The 25,084-nt window shown below is 44.7% G+C and overlaps 1 protein-coding gene across 1 annotated transcript in view; it reads right to left on the bottom strand.

Moving 5' to 3' along the window:
• Positions 1-579: 579 nt before the first annotated feature.
• Positions 580-25,084, bottom strand: part of LOC135909020 (monocarboxylate transporter 13-like) — a 58,485-nt gene continuing 33,980 nt past the window's right edge. The window contains exons 4-7 of the mRNA XM_065440880.1: positions 20,982-21,125; positions 10,212-10,554; positions 7,589-8,106; positions 580-969 (exon numbers count right to left, since the gene is read on the bottom strand). Coding sequence (XP_065296952.1) covers positions 833-969; positions 7,589-8,106; positions 10,212-10,554; positions 20,982-21,125 — 1,142 coding nt within the window. The 3' untranslated portion in view covers positions 580-832. The remainder of the gene's footprint in view (positions 970-7,588; positions 8,107-10,211; positions 10,555-20,981; positions 21,126-25,084) is intronic.

Consider the following 25,084-nt stretch of genomic DNA (forward strand, 5'->3'; position numbering starts at 1 on the left):
CGGCGCACTCGTCGGCAGCGTTCTCTCCTGTCGCCGATGGGGCGCACGGCGTGACGGCCGCGCTGTCGTTCTTCATGTGGATCGCAACGCCGCCGACTCGCGAATGGACGCGTGGGTCGTGCACGGCGCAAGCGTAGCCGTCCACTTCAAAGAGAGGCGTCGCCTGAGCACGACTACGTGGGCGACATCCGACGCATGGAGACACAGGGACCTCATGTTCAACGCGGCAGTGCGTGCGAATGTGGTTCGCCGAGTAATAGAGATCAACTACGCCGTTCACTTATGCAGCCGTGACGTCAGCCGCACTCGGAAGATCCAGTGGTGATCATGACAGGCTTTTGCACAATGCAGCCAGCTTTGGAAGAAGACGACGACGACGACAAACGCGCGAGCAGTGGCACGAGCGTGTTCATGCGGTTGCGCCGAGGGGCGCCAACGCTGAAGACAACGATGCTCGAGCCATTGATGGTTATGATAATTTCTTGTCCCAGACACCATTAAACCATGGATCTAAGTCATATATAGCTTCGCTGTAAAAGAATCCTAATACTGTAACACACCCTATACCTCACTGTCGTTACCATTACACGTCTATGTCCCCGCTTGTATTAGCAGGGCAAAGCGAATTAGCTGAAGTGCGGACAAAAGATATCTCACACCTGGGACAGCAACATAAACAATAATAGATGGTACGCTGAAACTCAAAAATACAGCTTGCTTTTCACGATAACAAAACTGTACTGCCACCACCATGCAACGCGTCCAGTCCTGCAGCGTCACTGCCCTCTTATGCTCTAAGTGAACTGCATTTGTCATATAAATGCGACAATGTTTATTGAGAGTGGGTGCCTCTTGTAGTCATCGCCTGGCAGAAATCGTGGCCAGCGATGAGAACAGCGGCGACCAAACTGAGAATTCCCAGCATCTGGTAGTAGCCGTCGTATGAACCTGTTGCATCCCGAAATCGTCCTGCATGTATGGTAAAACCATCAAATGAATGAATCAAAGAATGAATTTAATAATTAATAGTTGAAAATTCACCAGAGTCTCTTATGAGTACTGACGTGTAGGAACGCAAAAATGCCGTTTGTAGACCCCGGAACGTCATGAACGCGCTGATGTCATACCCTCATGACGTGGGCCACCTCCTCCCCAACGGCCACGCCGTCACGTGTCCACTGACGCAAGCATTAGGACTGGGCCACAACTTAAGTCAGCCAGATGGCTGCGACATTACGTGTGCAATGTCTAGTTTTCTTTCCGATCGATCTCAATTTGTGTCTTTTAACAGAGCTAATTCCAGGGTAACAGAGGTGCCTTCAGGAGTACCACAAGGTTCCGTGCTGGGTCCGTTGCTTTTCTTGATCTTCATAAACGATTTGCCTCATCACATAACCTCAAATATACGTTTGTATGCTGATGACTGTGTATTGTATCATAAAATTTCCTCCTTTGATGACCATTTACAGCTTCAAAAATCATTTTCTAATTTTAGCTCTTGGTGCGATACCTGGCAAATGACAATTAACGTCCGTAAAACCGTTGTTATGACTTTCACTAATAAAACGACCCCTTCCGCTTTTACTTACAAAGTTAATAATACTCCAATTCCGATCGTTGGTGAATACAAATACCTTGGCCTTGTTTTCACATCCAGTATGTCTTGGTCGAAGCACATATATTTAATAACCTCAAAAGCCCTGAAAAAGTTAGGCTATCTGCGCCGCACACTGACCACAGCCCCAAGAGATACTAAACTACTCATGTATAAATCACTAATCCGGCCTATACTCGATTATGCTTCTCCCGTCTGGAATCCACACAAACAGTGCCACATTAATCAAATTGAGGCCATCCAAAAGAAAGCGATCCGCTTCGTATGTCGTAGGTACGATAGGGATTTTTCTCCGTATACCACGCTTTCATCCCTAGGCTTAGAACCGCTCTCAGATCGCCGACGCACGGAATCACTAAAGTTTTTGTATTGCGTTATTAACTCTTCTTGCCGTATATCTTCGGATAACTACCTAACTCCTGCGAAACCATCTAATACTAGAAGTCACCATCACCTAAACATCTCACCTTATTTCGCCCGTACGGACACATTTAAATACAGTTTATTTCCCCGTGCAATCGAGTACTGGAATTCCTTGCCTTGTGCTACTCGTTCTCTTCCTTTAAACTTATTCTTGGCGGCCATGGAATAGTTTTGGTTTGTGTTTGTTTGTATTGTTCGTATTGGGCCTGTATTGTTTACTATTTTAATTTTCTCTGCCTTTCACACCCACTCCTGCAATAGCCCGCTCGGGCTGCAGTATGTACAAATAAATAAATAAATAATAAATGACGCACCCATTAGACATCTCCTTTTTTTCTTTTTTTTATCTCTTTAGTCAGCGAGAACTCTAAACCCACCGTACTGTCGGGGAAGCGTGCTGTATTCGCACCCCGCACACCCGGGTTGGATTCCCAACCTGAACGAAGCACAGCAAACTTTCGAGTCAAAGTCATTCATTCATATTGTTTACAGGAACCTCGCCGAGAAATTTTCATCAATCCGAGCACTTTTTGACGGGCTGTTCTTTATTTTTTTTTGGGGGGGGGGCGTCAGTCATTTTTGGTACCATCTTTCAATCACGCGGACTACGAATAAATTCGCCTGATGGGGCATATGATGCTTTCGCATTAATAACTTTACTGCGGAGAGAATAATGCATAACGAATGATCGAACAAAACACAAGTTATCCAACGTATGCAGAGGGGTTATCAAATATTTAGACAGAGACACTGCTAATGTATGGGGATGCGAAATCATTATACCGTTTGGGGACCCCGCAACGTCATGAGCGTGTTTTGGTCATTCACTCATGACGTGGCTCCACCTCCTCCGTATTGCCTGCGCCCTCACATGCCCAATCACGCACACACTAGACCACGCCTTTAGTCAGGCAGATGGCTGCGGCATGTCCTGCGCAATGACGCACGGACTAAGCACACGTTTGACAGCCACAACCGAGAAGCCGCCGCCTTGGCGGGGAAGCATGCTTGTCTGGCACCCCGGAGATCCGGTTTCGATTCCCACCCAGCCGGAAATGCGTCAGATTTTCACTTCAAAGCCATTAATTTACTTGGTTTAGAGTAACCTTCCTGCGAAATTCGGTGTCAATAACAGAATTTTTTTTTTTGCCGTGTTCTTGCTCTTTACACCAACAGACCCTTTTGTCACCATCTTTCGCTCACGCCGACGTCCACAGATTTTCGCCTAAAGAGGCATATAATGCTTTCGCAATGATAACGCACTTTCCAAGTAAAATCGCGCAAAAATTGGAACTTTGTGTGTGCTAGGTTTTCTGCAGGCAGAGCTTCCTATCATTGCCGTGCACTTGCAGTTATTCTCGAAACGATATTGAGCCATTGGCTTCCCTCTTTGATCACTACCCTGATTTCGCAACAGCGTATAAAAGTTTATATAATCGGAAATCCGGAGGTGATTCATTTCAGGAGTTTCGCACTCAGTGTGAGAGCACTGTGCAGTAGGTGGATAGGCAAAATGCTGAGTGTCTTGGCAACAATGATCATACCCGTCGTCCTTCCGACATCGTACGTCAGTGATTGATTTATTCGATCATCATCAGCCTGGTTACGCCAACTGCAGGGCAAAGGCCTCTGCCATACTTCTCCAACTACCCCGGTCATGTACTAATTGTGGCCATGTCGTCCCTGCAAACTTCTTAATCTCATCCGCCCACTTAACTTTCTGTCGCGCCCTGCTACGCTTCCCTTCCCTTGGAACCCAGTCCGTAACCCTTAATCACCATCGGTTGTCTTTCCTCCTCATTACATGTCCTGCCCAAGCCCCCATTCCTTTTCTTGATTCAACTAAGATGTCATTAACTCATGTTTGTTCACTCAACCAATCTGCTCTTTTCTTATCCCTTAACGTTACACCCATCATTCTTCTTTCCATAGCTCTTTGCGTCGCCCTCATTTTAAGTAGAACCGTTTTTGTAAGCCTCCAGCTTTCTGCCCCGTACGTGACTACTGGTAAGACACACCTGTTATGCACTTTTCTCTTGAGGGATAATGGCAACCTGCTGTTCATGATCTGAGAATGCCTGGCAAACGCACCCGAGCCCATTCCTATGCTTCTCATTATTTCAGTCTCATGATCCGGACCCGCGGTCACTACCTGCCCTAAGCAGATGCCCTTACCTACCTGCCCTTACCACTTCCAGTGCCTCACCACCTATCATAACCTGCTGTTCTCTTCCGAGACTGTTAAACATTACTTTAGTTTTCTGCAGATTAATTTTTAGACCCACCCTTCTGCATTCCCTCTCCAGGTCAGTGAGCATGCATTGCAATTGGTCCCCTGAGTTACTAAGCAAAGCAACATCATCTGCGAATCGCAAGTTACTGAGGTATCCTCCATTAACTTTTATCCCCAATTCTTTCCAATCCAGGTATCTGAATACCCCCTGTAAACACGTTGTGAATAGCAGGGGAGGGATCGTATCTGCCTGCCTGACACCTTTCTTTATTGGGATTTTGTTGCGCTCTTTATGGAGGACTACGGTGGCTGTGCAGACGCTATAGATATCTTTCAGTATTTTTACATACGGCTTATCTACACCCTGATTCCGTAATGCCTCCATGACTGCTTATGTTTCGACTGAATCAAACGCTTTCTCGTAATCAATGAAAGCTATATATAAGGGTTGGTTATATTCCGCACATTTCTCTATCACCTGATTGATAGTGCGAATAAGGTATATTGTTGAGCAGCCTTTACGAAATCCTGTCTGGTCCTTTAGTTGACAGAAGTCTAAGGTGTCCGTGATTCTATTTGCGATTTCCTTAGTAAATACATATTAGGCAACGGACAGTAAGCTGATCGGTCTATATCTGTTCGTCTTTGGCGTCCCCTTTCTTATGGAATAGGATTATGTTAGCGTTCTTCCAGATTCCGGTGCGCTCAAGGTCATAAGGCATTGCGTGTACAGGGTGGCCAGTTTTTCTAGAATAATCTGCCCACCATCCTTCAACAAATCTGCTGTTATCTGATCCTTTCCAGCTGCCTTCCCCCTTTGCATAGCTCCCAAAGCTTTCTTTACTTCTTCCGGCGTTACTTGTGGTATTTCAAGTTCCTCTAGACTTATCTCTTTTCAGAAGACTTAACTGCTGGGCTAGTTGGTGATCTTGCATATTGAAAAGATTTTGCGCCAAAAAACAGCACGCGCAAGAAAGACAACGACACCCCAGGCGCTACTTCAACTGTTTAACGAGGGTGAAAGCATTCGACATATATAGCCCTCCAAAAGACCGCGCATGCGTACAAGGCAAGATGGAGTACAAAGTTTTATCAGAGTAGGCGCGATAGAAACTTCAGTTCAGCGTCGTAAAGAAAAACCGATGTATCACTAACACAGTTCGGACCCGCTTTCCTGATGTAGAAGGCTTCCAATGTTTCACGGGATGTCTGATGCCTGCCTCTACCCAAAATCCTCGCATCACGGAACCGTAGAAAACAATCGGTGCAAGCCCTGCAGTGATCAACAAGTCGCTCACCTTCATTATTTTTTATACCTTTTTCATGTTCTCTAGGTCGGTCATTCACAAAACGCCCCGTCTGTCCAAAGTAGGATTTCTCGCACGTGAGTATTTTCATATACGACGTTTTTGGCGCACTTTACGAAACGCTGCCCATGCTTCTTCTGACAGCCAGGCATTTGGCTTTCGCAAGTTATGCGACGGCTTAGCTGGGCAAGCTTTTGGGGAGCGGTGAAAACCACCGGTACATTATATCGATTAGCCACATTTTTCTGGTGGTGCGTGACTTTATGGATGTGTGGGACCACTATAGGCCACTCTTTATTTCTTCGGCTCTACCCTGCTTACCCAAGCCTTCAACTTCTTCAAAAGCGTTTCTGCCACAGAGACCAAGACCGACTCAGGGAAGCCAGCTGCAGCGAGCCTGCCCAAGTGGTTGTAAAAACTTGCTTGCATCTCATGCACACACGACTTCCGGAGACGTTGGCGATGCCTCTTTTCACTACCTTTGAGTGGGCTGAATTGTCCAGCAGGAGCCCTTTTTGCGCACGAAGGGAGTAAGCCCAACAAATGTGCCCATCTGAAAATTTAACTGTAAATCTAAACACTGAAGCAAACCATTATGCGGTAGCTCATAAGTAAAACGTAGCCCTTTCCCAGGTTTCTAAGATCATCTAAAACACTGCTCACTGTAGCCTCATTCAAGTGCGAGGATTTTGGGTAGAGGCAGGAATCAGACATCGCGTGAAACATTGGAAGCCTTCTACATCAAGAAAGCGGGTCCGAACTGTATTAGTGATACATCGGTTTTTCTTTAGGAGGCTGAGCTGAACTTCCTATCGCGCCTACTCTGACAAAACCTTGTACTCCATGTTGCCTTGTACGCAACATGGAGGCTATATATGTCGAGTGCTTTCACCCTCATTAAACAGTTAAAGTAGCACCCGGGGTGTCATGGTCTTTTTTTGTGTGTTGTTTTTTGGCGCGAAATCTTTTCAGTATGTACCATTATCGTCGTGGGTATACCACTGGTACTGTATAAATCTCTATAGAACTCCTAAGCCAATTGAACTATCTCATCTATATTTGTAATGATATTGCCGGTTTTGTCTCCTAACGCGTACATCTGATTCTTGCCAATTCCTAGTTTCTTCTTCACTGCTTTTAGGCTTCCTCCGTTCCTAAGAGCATGTTCAATTCTATCCATATTATACTACCTTATGTCTCATGTCTTTCGCTTGTTGATTAACTTCGAAAGTCCTGCCAGTTCTATTCTAGCTGTAGGGTTAGAGGCTTTCATACATTGGCGTTTCTTGATCTGACCTTTCGTCTCCTGGAATAGCTTACTATTACCCTGTCTAAGGGAGTTACCACCGACTTCTATTGCACACTGCTTAATGATGCCCATAAGAATGTCGTTCATTGTTTCAACACTAACGCCCTCTTCCTGAGTTAAAACCGAATACCGGTTCTGTAGCTTGATTCGGAATTCCTCTATTTACCCTCTTACCGCTACCTCATTGATCAGCTTCTTATGCACCAGTTTCTTCCGTTTCTTCAAGTCTAGGCTAATTCTAGTTCTTACGATTATATGGTCACTGCAGCGCACCTTGCCGAGCACGTCCACATCTTGTATGATGCCAGGGTTAGCGCAGAGTATAAAATCCATTTCATTGTTAGTCTCCCCAGTCGGGCTCCTCCACGTCCACTTTCGGCTATCCCGCTTGCGGAAGAAGGTATTCATTATCCGCATATTATTCTGTTCTGCAAATAATTATATTAATCATGATCATAATCATATTAATCATAGTCATATTAGAAATATTAGAGAATATTGTCTTACGCTATTCCACGGCAAATTATGTTTAAATAATATATGGAAATTATACCGAGCAATGGGGAAGTAAGAGAATGCGCACACGCGGACACTAAATGGCGGCCATTTAGCCTCAGCGCACTGGAACAGATGGAAAATGTAGCCGGTGGTACAATACGCGTGGTTTTTGAAGGCACACAGCAGTTTCACTGTGTTATTACCTATGATCACTGGGCTGAGCATTGACACTGGTACCATGACCACGCCGATGATGCCGCTGGAGGCAGCGGTCCTCTCCACGCCCACGCATTCCGCGAGGAGCACGTACTTGAGACACAAGATGTAACCTTGCGCCACTCCAACCAGTGTTGCTAACGCTGTCACCGGCACGATGGCAGTCACGTGTGCCATTGTAATCATGCACACACAAGTTACCGCAAAGCTGAACGCGTACAGCGGTCGACGGGTGAAAGGCACACAGTCCGCTAGCAGTGGGATCGCGATACGCCCCAGAAGTTGGCCTATTGAAGAGAACGTCACCAAATGCTTGGCGCTGTCAAGCACCATGCCTTTGTCGATTCCATAATCCACAATTGTCCCCAAGAACTCCACGCTAGCGTACTCTCCGACAATGATGGCCACAAGGAGAACGTAAAATGAAGGCATGGCGAAGAGGTCTAGGACTTGCTTCCAAGAACTGCTCTCGGGCTGCACCGCTCCCTCCGTTTCTGCAGAGCGGCTACAATGGAAAAAAAATAACAAGTTTAAATTAATTCGTGCTTTAGGTGCACTAAGGGCGTGTTTCCATATTGTCAACGTCGGAGCTGCGAGAGAGATGCACCGCAAATTCCTGACGCACGTGCGCATGCGTGAGTTGGGAGGGCAAAATGTGTAGGCCGTGTCTAGCCACTGAGAACGCGAACACGGTGTCCCCCGTTTGTTGCTAACCGAGCTGCACCACGCGACCGAGCATAAATACCCCAGAATAAGTCCTCTCTCCGTTAGTTCTACGTGGCGTAGAGGTCACAGCCCCGCCCTTGTGATTGGGTATTCAGTAATTCGTATGCATGTTTAAAGGTTTTGAAAAGAATAAGCATATATATTTACGCCTGCCCAACGAGGAAGCCCCTCGTCCCGTAAGATGACCGTTTTCACGATAGGGACAGCAGCAGCGATCGAATTTACCTTCGTCCTGCATTTCGCTGGAACGCGAACTCAGCGGCTAGAACACAGTGCACACGGAGCTATCAGCACTCAGCGCACTCTGTCCCCATCGTAGATCGCCTTGAAGATAGGGCCCGCGCATCTCGCTTGAACGTCGGCGAGAAACCGCGCACTCGAAGCTATCTGCACTCCACAGATTCTTTCCAGGTCGCATATCGAGTTCAAGACAAAGACTCACGCGGTCGTGCCGTTTGCAGCCTCCGCTGGGGTAAGGTTGATAATGGCTCTACGCGGATGCGCTAAAGTGCGAGAACTCCCTATAACGATCGGAACACCAACAGCATACCATTACCGTTTCCTACAGTAGTCTACTTGCATCACCAATTTCGTTCGTGTCTCCACAACGCTGCCACATTACGCTTACTACAGACTGGTACTTATCCTTGCCCACGGAGACTGAACAAGTTTTTATCCATAGACGCATACAGAGCCTTATTGCCAAGATTGTGGTGCTTTAGCGACGCTCGAACACATGCTCTGGTCTTGCGAAAGAATTGAAGACTCGGTGATCAAGGATGCGTCCAGGTGGGAGGCTGCACTTCGCAGCCCGGACCTGGATGAACAATTCTGGGCTGTCCAGCAAGCTCACGATGTGGCCGTGAGGCTTGGCCTTCCGATCCCGACGTGGGAGCGGCCCGCTTAGTGATTAATTATCACTACTTGCAGGACCAAATAAAGTTTTCCTTCCTTCCTTCCACAACGCTGTCGTTTATACTGGTCGGATCAAATTTCATAACGTTAATAATGACAGGGGCTGCATGGAGATGAGCTAGTGGCACAGTGCTTATGCATACTTAGGCAGTTCCCAGAGGAGTTTCTACGTGGCTTCTTTTTTGTCTTGTTTTGCTTTTAATGTGTACATTATTGTATGATTTCCCCCTTTCACTTCTGCAGACGCTTTTTTTACCTACGCGTAGCTTACCACTAGGCCTGACACGTAAGTTTCCTGCCGAGAGGAGCGAAGTGACCCGGCGCGAAGAGGTCCGCTAGGGGCTGAGGTAGATGCCACTTTAACGGCCGCAGGCCAATGTTTACTAACACGTTCTTACTGTGAATTTGTTTTTATGCTTAGCAATTATGGACTCCGTACCGCCCGCTGTGCTTCTTTTTCTACGGATGTTAAGCGACGGTTCTCGCGTAGCGTGGATTTCCCTCGGCTAGGCACGAATGGAGCAAAGCGCCTACTCCTTCGTAGTACGTAGGCACCATTCCTTGATTTCTCTCTAGCAACTCACACATGCGCGCAAGCATCGGATAAAGGCGACGCAGCTCTCGCGTGTCTGCGCCGTTGCAAAAGAGCTAATATGTGCAGTCAGGCTGATAAGCAGGGATATACCGTAGTTGCAAAGTACATAGCCCACGCGGGATCGCCCTATTATTTGCTTTGCATTAAATACTGCTGCAATAAAATTGTGCTCCCGTCAGTCACTTCGCCATTGTCAGTACGCTGGCCAGTCCCCAGAACTTTCGAGTTTATCTCATCAAAGCAGCTATCTTCACTCTTCCATGTCCAACTGCAATAAACCTTTCGCAGCACAGATTACTCAGGTTTATGCCCTTCGGTGTGAGCTGATATTGTACCCTATGTTGTACCAAACGTTCAAAGTGCGGTTGCATTACCTTTGGAGAGGTGCGGTGCCATCGCCTGTTCCTCCGTGGAACCGTTCCCTGGAAACCGCATTTTCTCGAACCGCGGGACTGTTTCGTTCGCAGCCAAGTCTGAATGGGCAGGGCTTCCTGGCCAACATAACAATCGCAGCCGAATTCATGAGAATTGCTCCGTACAACAGCAGTGCTCCTCCCAGGTCATACACTACCAGCAGCCCGGCGAGTACGAACTGGCTGACGACTGCTGACATACCGTATGCGATAAAAATAAACGACGTGGCGATGGCACGGTACTTCTTGAAATGTAGCAATGTGCATATGCTGGAAGACGTAAGGAAGATTCCGTGTCCCAAACCTGCGTGGCAGAACACTACATATTATTCAGTGCTCTTTGAATGTGCTCAGGCCAGAAATTGCGCCTTGTGCGGTATACATTTTTGGAACTAACTAAGCTTATTACGCGAACGCGTATGAATCAATATTTAAATATATAAAATATTGTTTGCTACTTCCCTCCTAAAACATTTTTAGAGCTAAGCATGATTATTTGGATGAGATAAACGGTTTTGTTAAGCTAGCTGAGGAAACCATCATGGTAAATACTCAGACAAACAGTAGTGTTGCCAAAACTTTGGGAAGGCATTGACTATTTGAATATGTCGATATCAAGAACATACTTCGCGCGTTCTTATTCTTCCGCTGTATAGAACGCAGTCCTGATACGTTAGATGTCCACGATTATTATTTACCAGGCCATCAGAATAGCGTCTCCGTTTCCAAGCAGTAACAGCAACAACAAGGTTTAGTATTATTCTTTCGTTTGGGACCTCTACTCTGCGATTCAGGCACGGGAATGCTTGAGGTGCTGTCCAGGAATTGCTTCTGGAGTCAAGCCGAATGCCCTCTTAAACTTGTGCCTTTCCATTTGTTGCGAGCTTCTAAATAATGAATAATGTTTATCGTTCCTACTTTCTCAAATGTAAGAAGACCTGACGCCCCTTCCGATGTCAATTGCGAGCCTGCTCATTGCTTTCAATTTCCTCTCAAGTGTATGCACAAGCCATATAATAATATTCAGTTTGTAATAATTATTGTTTCTTTTTTCCAATTACTACTTTGGCATGACATACAGGAATGGCGGAGCTTGCAATGCAACTTTTTTGTGTTGAAGAAGAGCGCCCTGCCACCTACGAAACCTATTTGGCACGCAGGAAACTGTTGAGGGTGTCCTTTAAGCCTGCTGAGGCAAGCGTGCGTAACTTTATGGTTGAAGTATCGGGCTACTCTGCTAAATGGCCTTTGTTCGAAACCAGCCTTCGGACAATATTACTTATGTATATTTACTTGAATGATGTTTCTTCGGTGCCTGGGGCAGCTAGATGCGACAGTAAGCAGTTGGATGCGTCACCATGTGTGCGTGACGCGTGGCTTTCGGGGGAACGTGGAGACCCATTGCCCTACGTTTTCCTTCCCTATTCGTTGAAGTGCTGTTCAAGCTTGTTGAAAATGTCTAGCGCGCCTACCCGTCTCGCGGTCGCCTGCTTACGTGCGGTTCAGAGCCACGATGTTAGAACGATTTGTAAATATTTTCTTCCTTCTTTTGTCCCTTTTTCATTATTTTTCCTTTTTTGCTCTCGAGCCTCTTGACGCGGCCAGCAAGAGCGGAATGGATGGACGGATGGAAAAAAACTTTATTGTGAGTCCTGAGATACGCGATCATCGCGCAGCGGGCCTCTCCCACGTTGGGACGGGCAAGCCGAGCCTAGAGCGAACACAGTGCATTAAGTCGCGCTTCGTTAGCATTTCACTGGTTTCTAGAATGAATTAGTTACAGCTTTGTCCTTCCGGTTCACCTGCGTTATCGGCTAGGTCCTCGAATGTGGCGCATGACTTGTTCTGGTAATCATTTTTCTGGCACGGTTGTTCCGCTGCGCGAAGTGCACGAACCATGTCTCACTGATCGCATCACCTCTATTTCACAGATGCGTATGCTGTAGTTAATAGGTGGCACAGCATTCCTGATCCGTTAGCGAGTGGGTCAGAAAAAGGCTTTTTTTTATGCATGTGGCAGCTAGATGCGCCAGTAAGCAGCTAGACGCGTCCCCGTGCCTACGTGACTAGTGGCTAACATGGTGCTACCTATCACGATAGCTAGCACAATGTTACATAAACCGTAAATGTGGGATAATTCGGGTGAGTATTTATGCATGTAGGATCCTCTGGGCTTTTCTTCTGCGCCTTAAGCTGGCCTCACTCCCTACATAATTTTCTGGCAGCTATCTCTGATGCTCGGACGCTATAGTAAGAAGTTTGAATCCTTAATTCGTTTTTGTCATTTAGGCGGCGCGTCGGAATGCGGGCTGGTGGGGTTGGAACGCCATTATCGCCAGCAGTGTCTTTTAATATACCATTGGAAGCATAGGCGCCGACTGCGGGAGGGTTCGGAGCCTGAGCCCCCTCCGGAGTTTTCTGACGGGGGCTAAGCCCCACCTGGCGATGCCGAACACCCTCCACCCCCCGCACACACACCTAAAGAGCCATGGTCAGAGCTTTGTCACCCACATTATTTGATGTTTCTTTTGACTTTCCTAGACCATTTCACTTAAAATTTTGCAGGGGCTGTTAGCTTATTGCATCATTGTTGGCGCGGACTTGCACTCCTTTTAGTTTATACCAGCAGAACTTTCAAAGTTCATACTTTCGCTTTATTTCTGCAGATCCTGACAACAGGAGGACGCGCACATAAGAAGTACTAGCGGCGGCTGCCTCATCCGTATTGTCTCACTTCAACGTTGCTTTAAATTTTCATTTTAAACATCATGCACATATACAATATGTATAACTATACACACAGGAAAAAATTATTATATTTTCGATAGAGATGGAGGTAGCCAATTAAAAATTATTTCCCAAGGTATGGATAAGCTATGCCTACAGAATGAATATGTTGCTGTGTGTTCACCATGCTTCAAATTGCTTTGTGTGCTTTTTGGACCATGAAAAAATTCTATAGATTTCAGTGACTTCTTCGGCAGATTCTTTTATCAATGGCTTGTGAAATACACGTGAATGTTGTGTATTTCAGCATTGCTTCTTTTTCCAGTAAACAATGCTAACGACTCATGAAAAAAAAATATTTCCAATAATTTACAGCTTTCATTAGTGATGGAAACATCGTTAGTTACATGCAAAGGCCATAAATATATACAGGGGGCCACAATTAACTGTCATGGGCCAAGATTTAAAAAAAGAAAGACCAGTGTGTTACTAGAGCAAAACCTAGTGCGTATGGTTAACAGTAAAGTGGAGTAGCTGGCAGTAATTTTCTCGTTATTGAAATTTAGGTTGGTAGTTGCATTTAATTATCTAACTGTAATTAATTGTACGCAATTAAATAATAATTGTAATTAATTATCTAACTCGAGACGTACTAACCTAATTATCAAAGTGGGAATGAAGCATTTGAAGGCACAGCCAAGGGACGAACTAATTGAGGTATTTCCAGCGACGTACTAAATGCGTACCTTTTTTTTTCCGGCAGAAAAAAAGACCCGCGAAGTATTGAGAATACCATGTGACTGTGCTCCGACCCTGATCACAAAGCAGCGCCCTCGAATAGGCTCCCTCTCAGTTAGCCAGAACAAAATAAAGAATATAAAGAAAAACATCGTGATCGAGCTAGTGCCTTAAGTGCCGCGCCCCGGCGGAAGTAACACGTATCGTTTCGTGTTAATTGTAAACAAGCTGTGATAACTGCTGGTTGTCTTAGCGTAGATGAAGTGCAAGGATGTTTTTTGCCACAATATCTATAACCACTAAAGCTAACCGACAACGTCACTGCAAAGGTTTAAGCGTGCATTTCCTTTCGTGCCAGTCGCCATGTCTTTCTCTAATGAGCAGAAGGTAAACATGATCCTTGTATTGGGATCTGCAAATGACAACAAGAGGAAGGCCACAAATATATATTTATCAGTCATAGAATTGTGGCTGTAGGTGAAATGCATCGACTATCATCCGAAATTATGAAAACCTGAAACAAACCGGCAGCTTCCAGAAACAGCGGCGGAGGACTCCATCTCCGAGTCCTAGCGTAGACGCGGATGTTCCAGCATTTAAGGCCTGAAACCTTCATGCTAGCGTGCAGGACATGCCCTTCCAGGTACCAATTTCTAAGTCATCAGTTTCATCAACATCAGCACCAGCATCATCATCATCAACAGCCTGGTTACGCCCACTGCGGGGCAAAGACCTGTCCCATACTTCTCCAACTACCCCGGTCATGTACTAATTGTGACCATGTTGTCCCTGCAAACTCCTTAATCTCATCCGCCCACCTAACTTTCTGCTGCCCCCTGATACGCTTCCCTTCCCTTGGAATCCAATCCGTAACCCTTAATAACCATCGGTTATGTTCCCTCCTCATTACATGTCCTGCCCATGGCCATTTCTTTTTTCTTGATTTCAACAAAGATGCCATTAACTCGCATTTGTTCCCTCACTCAATCTGCTATTTTCTTATCTTTTAACGTTACACCCATCATTCTTCTTTCCATAGCTCGTGGCGTCGTACTCAATTTAAGTAGAACCCTTTTCGTAAGCCTCCAGGTTTATTCCCCGTACGTGTATACTGGTAGGACACAGCTGTTATACACTTTTCTGTTGAGGGATAGTCACAACTTGCTGTTCGTGATCTGAGAATGCATGCCAAACGCACCCCAGCACATTCTTATTCTTCTGATTATTTCAGTCTCATGATCCCGATCCGCGGTCACTACCTGTCCTAAGTAGATATATTACCTTACTACTTCCAGTGCCTCGCTACCTATGGTAAACTGCTGCTATATTCCGAGACTGTATAACATCACTTTAGTTTTCTGCAGATTAATTTTTAGACCGACCCTTCTGCTTTGCCTCTCCAGGTCAGTGAGCACTTCGTCCCCTGAGTTACTAAGCAAGGCAATAACGTCAGCGAATGGCAAGTTACTAAGGTATTCTCCATTAACTCTTATCCCCAATTCTTCGCAATCCAGGTCTCTGAATACCTCCTTTAAACACGGTGTGAATAGCATTGGAGAGATTGTATCTCCCTGCCCGACTGTATCTCCATCATCATACCTACAATCAACCCATGGCCTACAGTCCTCAGCGGCTACGGAGCACCTGACTAAGGCGGCGGTCAGACCTGCGACACGGCAGAAGGTGCTAAGAATTTCTGGATCTGGACAGGCCGACAAAGGGAGCTGAACCAGGAAACACTCAACACGTGAATCCTTTTGAATGAAGCTAGCTTTCAGGACTCTGAGGAATTAACAGGCAATGGGCAGGATATTATTGTCTTTAGTGAAGCTGAATGAACTGGTGAGGATTATACAATGGTGACTAACGCCGACGCCCTCTGCTACAGAGGACCTCAAGACGAGAGGCAATACGGGATAGGACCCCTGATCCATTACGACACAGCCGAAAACATTGCTAAACTACACAGCTATAATGAGAGGGTAGCATTAGCCGTAATAAAGTTCACTAGGAGGTATAAAATAAAAGTAATACAAGCCTACGCTCCAACCTGTAGTCACGATGATGAAGCAATAGAACATGCTTATGAAGATGTTGAATTAGAAATGACAAAACTCCCAACTCAGTATACTGTAGTAACGGGCGATATTAATGCAAAAGTGAGGGAGAAGCAGGCTGCTGAACAAACAAGTGGGAATAAGGCATCGATTCTAGGAACAGCAGTGGAGAAATATTGGTATACTTTGTGGAAAGCAATAAGGTTCGTATACTGAGTCCCTTCTTTCGGAAGCGTGGCAAATGGGAGTGGACCTGAAAAAGTCCTAATGGAGAAGCAAGATATGAGATTGATTTCATACTCTCTGCCCATCCCACCTTAGCACAGGATGTAGAAGTGTTAGGCAAGGTAAAGTGCAGTGTTCATAAGTTAGTGAGGTCTAGGCTTTCCCTCAGTATGAAGAGATAAATAGTAAAATTAGTCAAGGAGAAACAGGCCAACATAGACACAGCAAGGGCAAAATCAGACCAATTAGGTTTGGTGCTGGCAAACAAATATAGAGTTTTAAAACCGAGAGTTGAAGATGACATAGAGGTAATTAATGAAACCAAAATAATTCTGGTCTCAGAAGCAGCAGTTGAAGTGGGAGGTAAGGCGCCAATGCAACCAGTGGGTAAGCTCTCTCTAGTAACCAAAGATCTGATAAAGGAACAGCGACGAAAGATCAACGGCGAATATCTCAGCAACCTTCGGCTGGCAGGTATTTGGCTTGCAGATGACATTGTCCTGTTCAGCAACAGTGGGGACGAATTACAAGAAATGATTGACGACCTTAACAGGAACAGTGTAAGAGTGGAGTTTCATTTCGTTTCATTTCATTTTATAACCTTAAACACCCCTTGATAGGGGTATTACATAAGGGGTGGGAATACATTAGTACCTAATTTGCATAATGCATAACTGAACACGCAAACAACAACAAAAAACTGCTAGTGCTAAAGTGTTACATACGTCAGCGTAAATACATAGGCCTAAGTAATACAAACTAATGTTACACGAGCGTATAAGTCTGGTAACACAAGTCATTTTCATTGTAAAAAGTGCGCAGTGACACTCTCCTTGAACGTACAGGGGCAAATGATGGCAGAGATTTGGTGGGGCAGATTATTCTAATCGGTAGCGGCATGGCAAAAGAATGAGGCGGAAAAGGTAACAGTGCGTATGCGAGGGCGGCCCACTTGAATAGTGTGGCGTGTACGATGAGATGTTCAGGCTTCGGGGAGAATGTAGGGTGGCTGATTAAGCGAGCTGTGATGAAACTTGTGGAAAAGTGAAAGGGTTCCAGTGCGCAGGCGCGTACAAAGGGGTAGTGAATTCAATTCTTTCTTTAAGTAAGATATGCTCACGTCGTATGAATAATTAGAATGGATGAACCTTCCGGCGCGGTTTTGAACGGCTTCGAGTGCGTTAATGAGATATGTTCGGTGCGGATTCCATATGGCGGATGCATATTTCAGTTTCGGTCGGACTATTGACTGATTAATAAGCCGAAGACAAAGATAATGTTCAGTAGCCTGGCAAGGAAATAAGAGTTCGCGATCGCTAGTCAGCTTCTTGAGTCAGTAAAGGAGTACGTTGGTCTAAGTCAATTACAGGGAACCCTGATTATAAGAAAATTGCCAGAAGAAATGGGTTGGAGTGCATATGGCAGGTATTGCCAGATCCTGACTCGGAGCCGCTATCATTGAAAAAAAAGTGTACAGTCACTGCACTCTATCGGTGCCAACATACGGGCAAAACATGGAGGTTGACAGAGTACTTTGAGAACAAGGAGCGTAAAGGCCGATGGAACAAAAAGCATTAGGCGAAACGTTACGAGACAGGAAGATAGCGGTGTGGAACAGAGAGCAAGCTAGGACAGCCGAGATTCTAATAGACATTAAGAGAAGAAAAATGAAGCTGGACAGCCATGTAATGCACAAGGATGATAACCGGTTGACCATTAGAGTTACAGAATGGGTGCCAAGAGAAGGCAAGCGCGGTCGTGCACGGCAGATAACTAGGTGGGGTGATGAAACTAGGAAATTTGCAGGCACAAGGTTGAAATCAGTTGGCAGAGGGCAGGGCTAATTGGAAATCGCAGCAAGATATCTTCGACTTGCAAGGCACGTAAAACTAGGCTTATGACATTGATATATATATACGGAATATCACACTGACAACACTGACGACGAACAGTTTCCTTGGGTGGCCGTATAATTAATAGCGGAACATTCAAACAATCACATTTAGACAATATAGATTGTGAATGTCACTCTGACTGCAGGCGTAGTCGCGTTCGGTCACCCAAGCTCAACTGATCCATGCCTTAAATTTGCTTTGTTTTTACGTTCTTGCTTCGACGTCTAAGTACGATATTTATCTATAGCCAAGGAAAAAGCGACACTAAATCGAGCGTAACAGTGATTTTTCAAGCGGGAAGAGAGAATCCTGCACATAAAACTGTTTCAACACAATGTACGATCTCACCCATGACATATATAGTGGGTTGTTGAAAGTCATTTCACACATTATTAATGGTGAATAACATTTCGTATGTTACATTTAAAATGTCATATGCTACGTTATATTGTCAATAGACGGTAGTGCTGCCCATAGTTGCCGTCTGGCGTAATATCCCGGCATGAATGCGCCAAGGGTATCCACTCATAAAGGTGTTTTTGCACGTCAATGAGCACCACCCATGAAGAGGCGAAAAGTTTAAAAGTTATCCAGGTAATGCGTACTGCTGGAAAAATGGTGATAAAGTCTTGACTTTGTCTTTGACAGTCTTTGACTTCGGGACCTCCTTATGTATACTACGCACATGCAATTATATGTATTTTTACTAATAAATAAAGAAAAAAATTGTAAAAAAAAATAAAAAATAAAGAAGCTGTAGCCAAGTCATAAAGACATTCTCAGATCCAATTATCGCCTGTCGAGGATTTGCACTTTTGATTGTCCTTATGCACTGTTTCTCTAGCCTCTAACCCTACAGCTAGAATAGAACTGGCAGAACTTTCGAAGTTAATCAACAAGCGTAAGACAGCTGACATAAGGAAGTATAATATGGATAGAATTTAACAGGCCCTCAGGAACGGAGGAAGCCTGAAAACAGTGAAGAAGAAACTAGAAATCGGCAAGAATCAGATGTATGCGTTAAGAGACAAAGCCGGCAATATCATTACTAATATGGATGAGATAGTACAAGTGGCTGAGGAGTTCTATAGAGATTTGTACAGTACCAGTGCCACCCACGATCATAATGGGAGAGAAATAGAGAAAATAGAGAAATGGGAGAGTAGAAGCAAAAAAAGCCTTGGGAGATATGCAAAGGGGGAAAACAGCTGGGGAGGATCAGGTAACAGCAGATTTGTTGAAGGATGGTGGGCAGATTGTTGTAGAGAAACTGGCCACCCTGTATACGCAATGCCTCATAACGTCGAGCGTACCGGAATCTTGGAAAAATGCTAACATAATCCTAATCCATAAGAAAGGGGACGCCAAAGACTTGAAAAATTATAGACCAATCAGCTTACTGTCCGTTGCCTACAAACTATTTACTAAGGTAATCGCAAATAGAATCAGGAACACCTTAGACTTCTATCAAGCAAAGGACCAGGCAGGATTCCGTAAAGGCTACTCAACAATTGATCATATTCACACTATCAATCAGGTGATAGAGAAATGTGCGGAATATAACCAACCCTTATATATAGCTTTCATTGATTACGAGAAAGCATTTGATTCTGTCGAAACCTCAGCAGTCATGGAGGCATTACGGAATCAGGGTGTAGACGAGCCATATGTAAAAATACTGAAATATATCTATAGCGGCTCCACAGCCACCATAGTCCTCCATAAAGAAAGCAACGAAATCCCAATAAAGAAAGGCGTCAGGCAGGGAGATACGATCTCTCCAATGCTATTCACAGCGTGTTTACAGGAGGTATTCAGAGACCTGGATTGGGAAGAAATGGGGATAAAAGTTAATGGAGAATACCTTAGTAACTTGCGATTCGCTGATGATATTGCCTTGCTTAGTAACTCAGGGGACCAACTGCAATGCATGCTCACTGAACTGGAGAGGCAAAGCAGAAGAGTGGGTCTAAAAATTAATCTGCAGAAAACTAAAGTAATGTTTAACAGTCTCGGAAGAGAACAGCAGTTTACAATAGGCAGCGAGGCACTGGAAGTCGTAAGGGAATACATCAACTTAGGGCAGGTAGTGACTGCGGATCCGGATCATGACACAGAAATAATCAGAAGAATAAGAATGGGCTGGGGTGCGTTTGGCAGGCATTCTCAGATCATGAACAGCAGGTTGCCATTATCCCTCAAGAGAAAAGTGTATAATAGCTGTGTCTTACCAGTACTCACCTACGGGGCAGAAACCTGGAGGCTTACGAAAAGGGTTCTACTCAAATTGAGGGCGACGCAACGAGCTATGGAAAGAAGAATGATAGGTGTAACGTTAAGGGATAAGAAAAGAGCAGGTTGGGTGAGGGAACAAACTCGAGTTAATGACATCTTAGTTGAAATCAAGAAAAAGAAATGGGCATGGGCAGGACATGTAATGAGGAGGGAAGATAACCGATGGTCATTAAGGGTTACGGACTGGATTCCAAGGGAAGGGAAGCGTAGCAGGGGACGGCAGAAAGTTAGGTGGGCGGATGAGATTAAGAAGTTTGCAGGGACGGCATGGCCACAATTAGTACATGACCGGGGTTGTTGGAGAAATATGGGAGAGGCCTTTGCCCTGCAGTGGGCGTAACCAGGCTGATGATGATGATGATGATGCACTGTTTAATTATTTTTTTTTATTTTTAACTCCCTCCCTCTCCCAATAAAAAACGTCTAACGATTTGTGTACTAGCTAAAAACAGTTGTTGCCCATTTGGTAATGATCAGCGGTCATGCGGGCAAAAAACTTCTGCAATGCCGCCAGGTGTCCTGTCGTAGCACGTAAGTCGACATCCTTGTAGGGGAAGTAAGTTTATAAATGCATGACGCCTCGTATTCACAAAAATGCTAGTTGTTATTTAATTATACATTCTGTCCTCAGAACAGTAACCAAAACAAAAAATGCTGTCAATTTCGTCGGTACACTTATCGTTCTTCTTCCGCTGTGTATAAGCCATACGAGTTGTTTACAACACCATTGAAACAAATGAGTAGCATGAAACGCGAAACATTGTCTGAGTTAGGAAAATAGGAGACCTCCTTACCGTGGATAAGGCCTAATGTTATTGTCATCCAGAAGATGTTGGGCGTAAAAGTGGACAGGATAAACGCCACAGATGTAAAAATCGTGCTAATCAACACGATATAGAATGTCTTGATACGTCGTTGAAGGGCATAGACGGCAAATCCTAGGAACAGAGAGACTTTATTAATTTGTAGCATTGTCAGGGTATCTCAGGCGCTTTCCGCCTACTATGTATGTATGTATGTATGTATGTATGTATGTATGTATGTATGTATGTATGTATGTATGTATGTATGTATGTATGTATGTATCAGTGGCGTAGCCAGAAATTTTGTTGGAGGAAGCTTTAGCTGGGGTGCTCCTATTTAAATACATGTAGAAGGGGAATTCGTTTTTCCCTGCAACCACTTCACCAAATTTGAGGAGGTTTGTTGCATTTATAATAAAAAGTTTAATTCTAGTGACTACTGGTTTCGAATTTTGCATTTAGGTGGTCAATTATTTACTAAAAATTGTCCAAATCGAAAATTTTCAGAAAACGAATTTATTCAGTTTAAAACTCCGTGACTCAACAATGAAAAATGATATCACAATTCTGTGAATTGCACCTAATAGTACATCTACAGTGCACAAAATAGATATGTTACGCATCAATCTCAAAAAAATTTAGCATTGTGGAAATACGGCTTGTGCAGAACCCTTGTACACAACGTAACCAATTCACGTAAGATAGAAATTGACATAGTAAACTTGTCCGCTTTGACTGTTATAATAGATGCCGTTTACAGAACCACAATGTCTGTTCTTCATGCATAGCTATTAGTTTGTAAACGTCGTGCTTCTATTTTTTCAAGCTTTCGAATTTTTCAAGATATCGTAAACAAAATTCAGGCCCTAAAACGAAGTTGTGTTTCCAACAGAACTAGGATTTAATTTTCTCTCTCAAATGCAACCAATTTCAATAAAAGTGATTAGCAGGATTATCTAAGAAAAGCGTTTCTGCGTTTTACAAGTATTTGAATAGGCCGCGTCGGGTTGGGCCCGAGCTAAAGCTTCTTCTTAAACAATTTGTCAAGGGATCAAATCCATGAATAATAACTGCATTGTCATTGCCAAAGATGCTGCAAACGAATTCTTGAACCCTACGCACAGTCAAAACAAGTAAAATATGTATTTTTTCATAAAAGAATGTACTCGTATGTGCCAAAAGTTTTGCCGAAAATAACTGATATCAATGCTTCCATATTTTTGTCTATTTATTAAGTAAAGAAAATATCACACGAACTTTAGAACTATATCAGTTCGAAACCAGGAAAGCAGTGCATGCCGCTGATATGAAAAATTAAAAGGCAATGAACTGAACAAGTTGAGGACAAATATGTTAATGAAACTTTGTCATTCAAGAACCGTGCTTACATTCTTGTATATATGCAATGGCCAGTGAAAAATCTCAATGACGCTGTAATTTTTTTTTAATGTATTACGCAGGAGCAGCTGTCACCGGTCGTGTATCGTGAGTAATTGTACCGAAATTATAGTCGCAACAGAGGGCATGTATAAAAAGCAGGAATTCTGCAAGATATACGAGGGCAAGTCAAATAAATGTGAGCAAACAACGGGGTACTTTATTTAAAAGTAGTCTTCATGAGAATTTAGACATTTGTCCCATTGACTAACTAGTTGCGTGATTCCCGTCTTATAAAACTCCTTGGGTTGCTGCTTCAAAAAGTCTGTATCTGGTTCCCTTGAGCTGTTTTTTCGGTTGCCCCAAAATGTAGAAGTCGCAAGGTGACAGGTCTGAGCTGTATGGCGGATGCTGCAGCGTTTCCCACTTGAACTTTGCCAGTTTTGTATTAACCACATAAGCGACGTGGGGACAGGCATTGTCGTGGAACAAGATGACTCCATTCGTCAATTTTACACGTTGTTCGTTCTTGATTGCGACACGCTGCCGTTCTGGCGTTTCACAATATCGGAAACAATTGATAGCCTCTCAAGATTTAGCAAATTCTATCAGTAATGGACCCTGACGACAGAAAAAGAGGTCAACAACACCTTTCCAGTGGAAATGATGGCCTTTGCGTTCTTTGGGCGTGGTAAATTCGAATGTTTCCACTGTAAGCTTTGCCGTCGTGTTTCAGGCTCGCAGTAGTGGCACCAAGGTTCGTCCCCGATCACAATTGCAAACAAGAAGTCGTCATCCTCATTGTGATACCCGATAAGATGAGTCAAGGCAGCGCGAAACTTCTCCGTCTTCTCGCGATGGATCAAAATCTTGGGGATCCATTGCGCACCAAGGAGCCGATAACCGAGAAGCTCATGAATTACGGCGTGAACCGAACCATGACTGATGTTCAGACCGTCTGCCAGTTCATCGATGCTTATCCTCCGTTCTTGTTTCATCAGCTCATGAACCTTTGAAATTGTGTGGGGGGTGATTGCACGATGGTTTTGGCCCGGTCTTGGAATGTCTTTACAACGTCCTTTAAACCGTTTGCTACCCGCCGTGGTTGCTCAGTGGCTATGGTGTTGGGCTGCTGAGCACGAGGTCGCGGGATCGAATCCCGGCCACGGCGGCCGCATTTCGATGGGGGCGAAATGCGAAAACACCCGTGTGCTTAGATTTAGGTGCACGTTAAAGACCCCAGGTGGTCAAAATTTCCGGAGTCCTCCACTACGGCGTGCCTCATAATCAGAAAGTAGTTTTGGCACGTAAAACCCCAAATATTATTAAACCGTTTGCTCCAACGCTTCACAGTGGTCAATGAAATGCCGTGTTCCACGTAAACGGCAGCCATACGGCGATTAATTTCTGTTTTGGAAACACCTTCAGCTGTCCAAAACTTCGCGACACCGAGCTGTTCAACTTTTGAAGTATCCATTATGTGACGCAACCATATTCACCCCAGTGTATGAGAGCATTAAAGAACATTTATCTTCACACCTGCGTGTCACTTTTGTAAATGAGACATGCCGTTCTCCTACGCGCATGCCTCGCAGATAATGAACCGAACCATTATTGCGCGGTTAGGATAGGCTCACTTTAATTTGACTCGCCCTCGTACATTAGAAATGCAAAGATACAATGGGATATGCAAATGCGGAAATACGGCTTGATAAAGGACAAAAAAGTGTCACTGGAAACAAAGTTCACTGCATGTGTTCACAAAACCTCGCAACAAGATATTTAAGTATACGTATAAGTCTCCAATGAGTCTATGTATGTAAGAAAAAGTAACTGTATATAATGCGTCAAGCAAGACTAATAAACACATTGCACAATCATAGATTCACAGAATCCTAGATTCCGCCCCCATTCCATCCACTCCCCCCGATGTATTGCGCACGACGGAAGGCGGCGCGCTTCCTCCCCGCTTTTCCCCTTTGCGCACACAAGACTGAGCCACCATCGTAGGCTCACCCATTCCACCTCCCCTCCTACGCTTTCACTCGCACATACAGCATCACCCTTGGACTTTATACGAAACATGAGGGCGACGGCGACGGCAGGAATGCGCCTGGAGTGTCCATTTAATTGCTTTTGCAATAATATAATAAACGTATCCGGCAACTGAAGCGTCCCGTCGCCCATTACTTTCCGCAAAAGAAGTATCAAAATCGAACTTTCACCATGCGGCAATTCGCTGCGCCGCAACAACGTATTTTTTTTTCTGTGGGGTGGAGGCACCGAAATGAAAAAAAAAACGCATAGGAAAGTAGGTTGGCCAGAATCGAACGCCTACATCGGGCACCTAATGGGGCCACGGAATTAATACCGAAGAAAACATGAGACGCTTGGCCCACTGAGAACCATACGCATACTGCTCAGTATCCTACACCGGCGAAACAAGACTTTCCGGAAAGGTTCCGCTCAAGGAACGCGGTGCAATCCTTCCAGTCCCCACAGTGATGGCGGCGAGCGACCATTCTTTTTTTTTTCTCGTCTGCTAGCCAGAAAGCTTCCAAAACTCTGTCAGGTGAAAATTCACTCGGCCAAAGCAAACCGAACGCCCACCGAAGTGCACCGCGTGGTGGTCGGGGCCATACGAGAAAAACATATGCGCTCTGGCTCGCTCCGGCAGCCCGCGGGTAGGGTAGCGAGAACAAAAACAAATTGAAGAG

This window comes from Dermacentor albipictus, chromosome 2 (genome assembly GCF_038994185.2).
Source record: "Dermacentor albipictus isolate Rhodes 1998 colony chromosome 2, USDA_Dalb.pri_finalv2, whole genome shotgun sequence".
Classification (NCBI taxonomy): Eukaryota; Metazoa; Arthropoda; class Arachnida; order Ixodida; family Ixodidae; genus Dermacentor; species Dermacentor albipictus.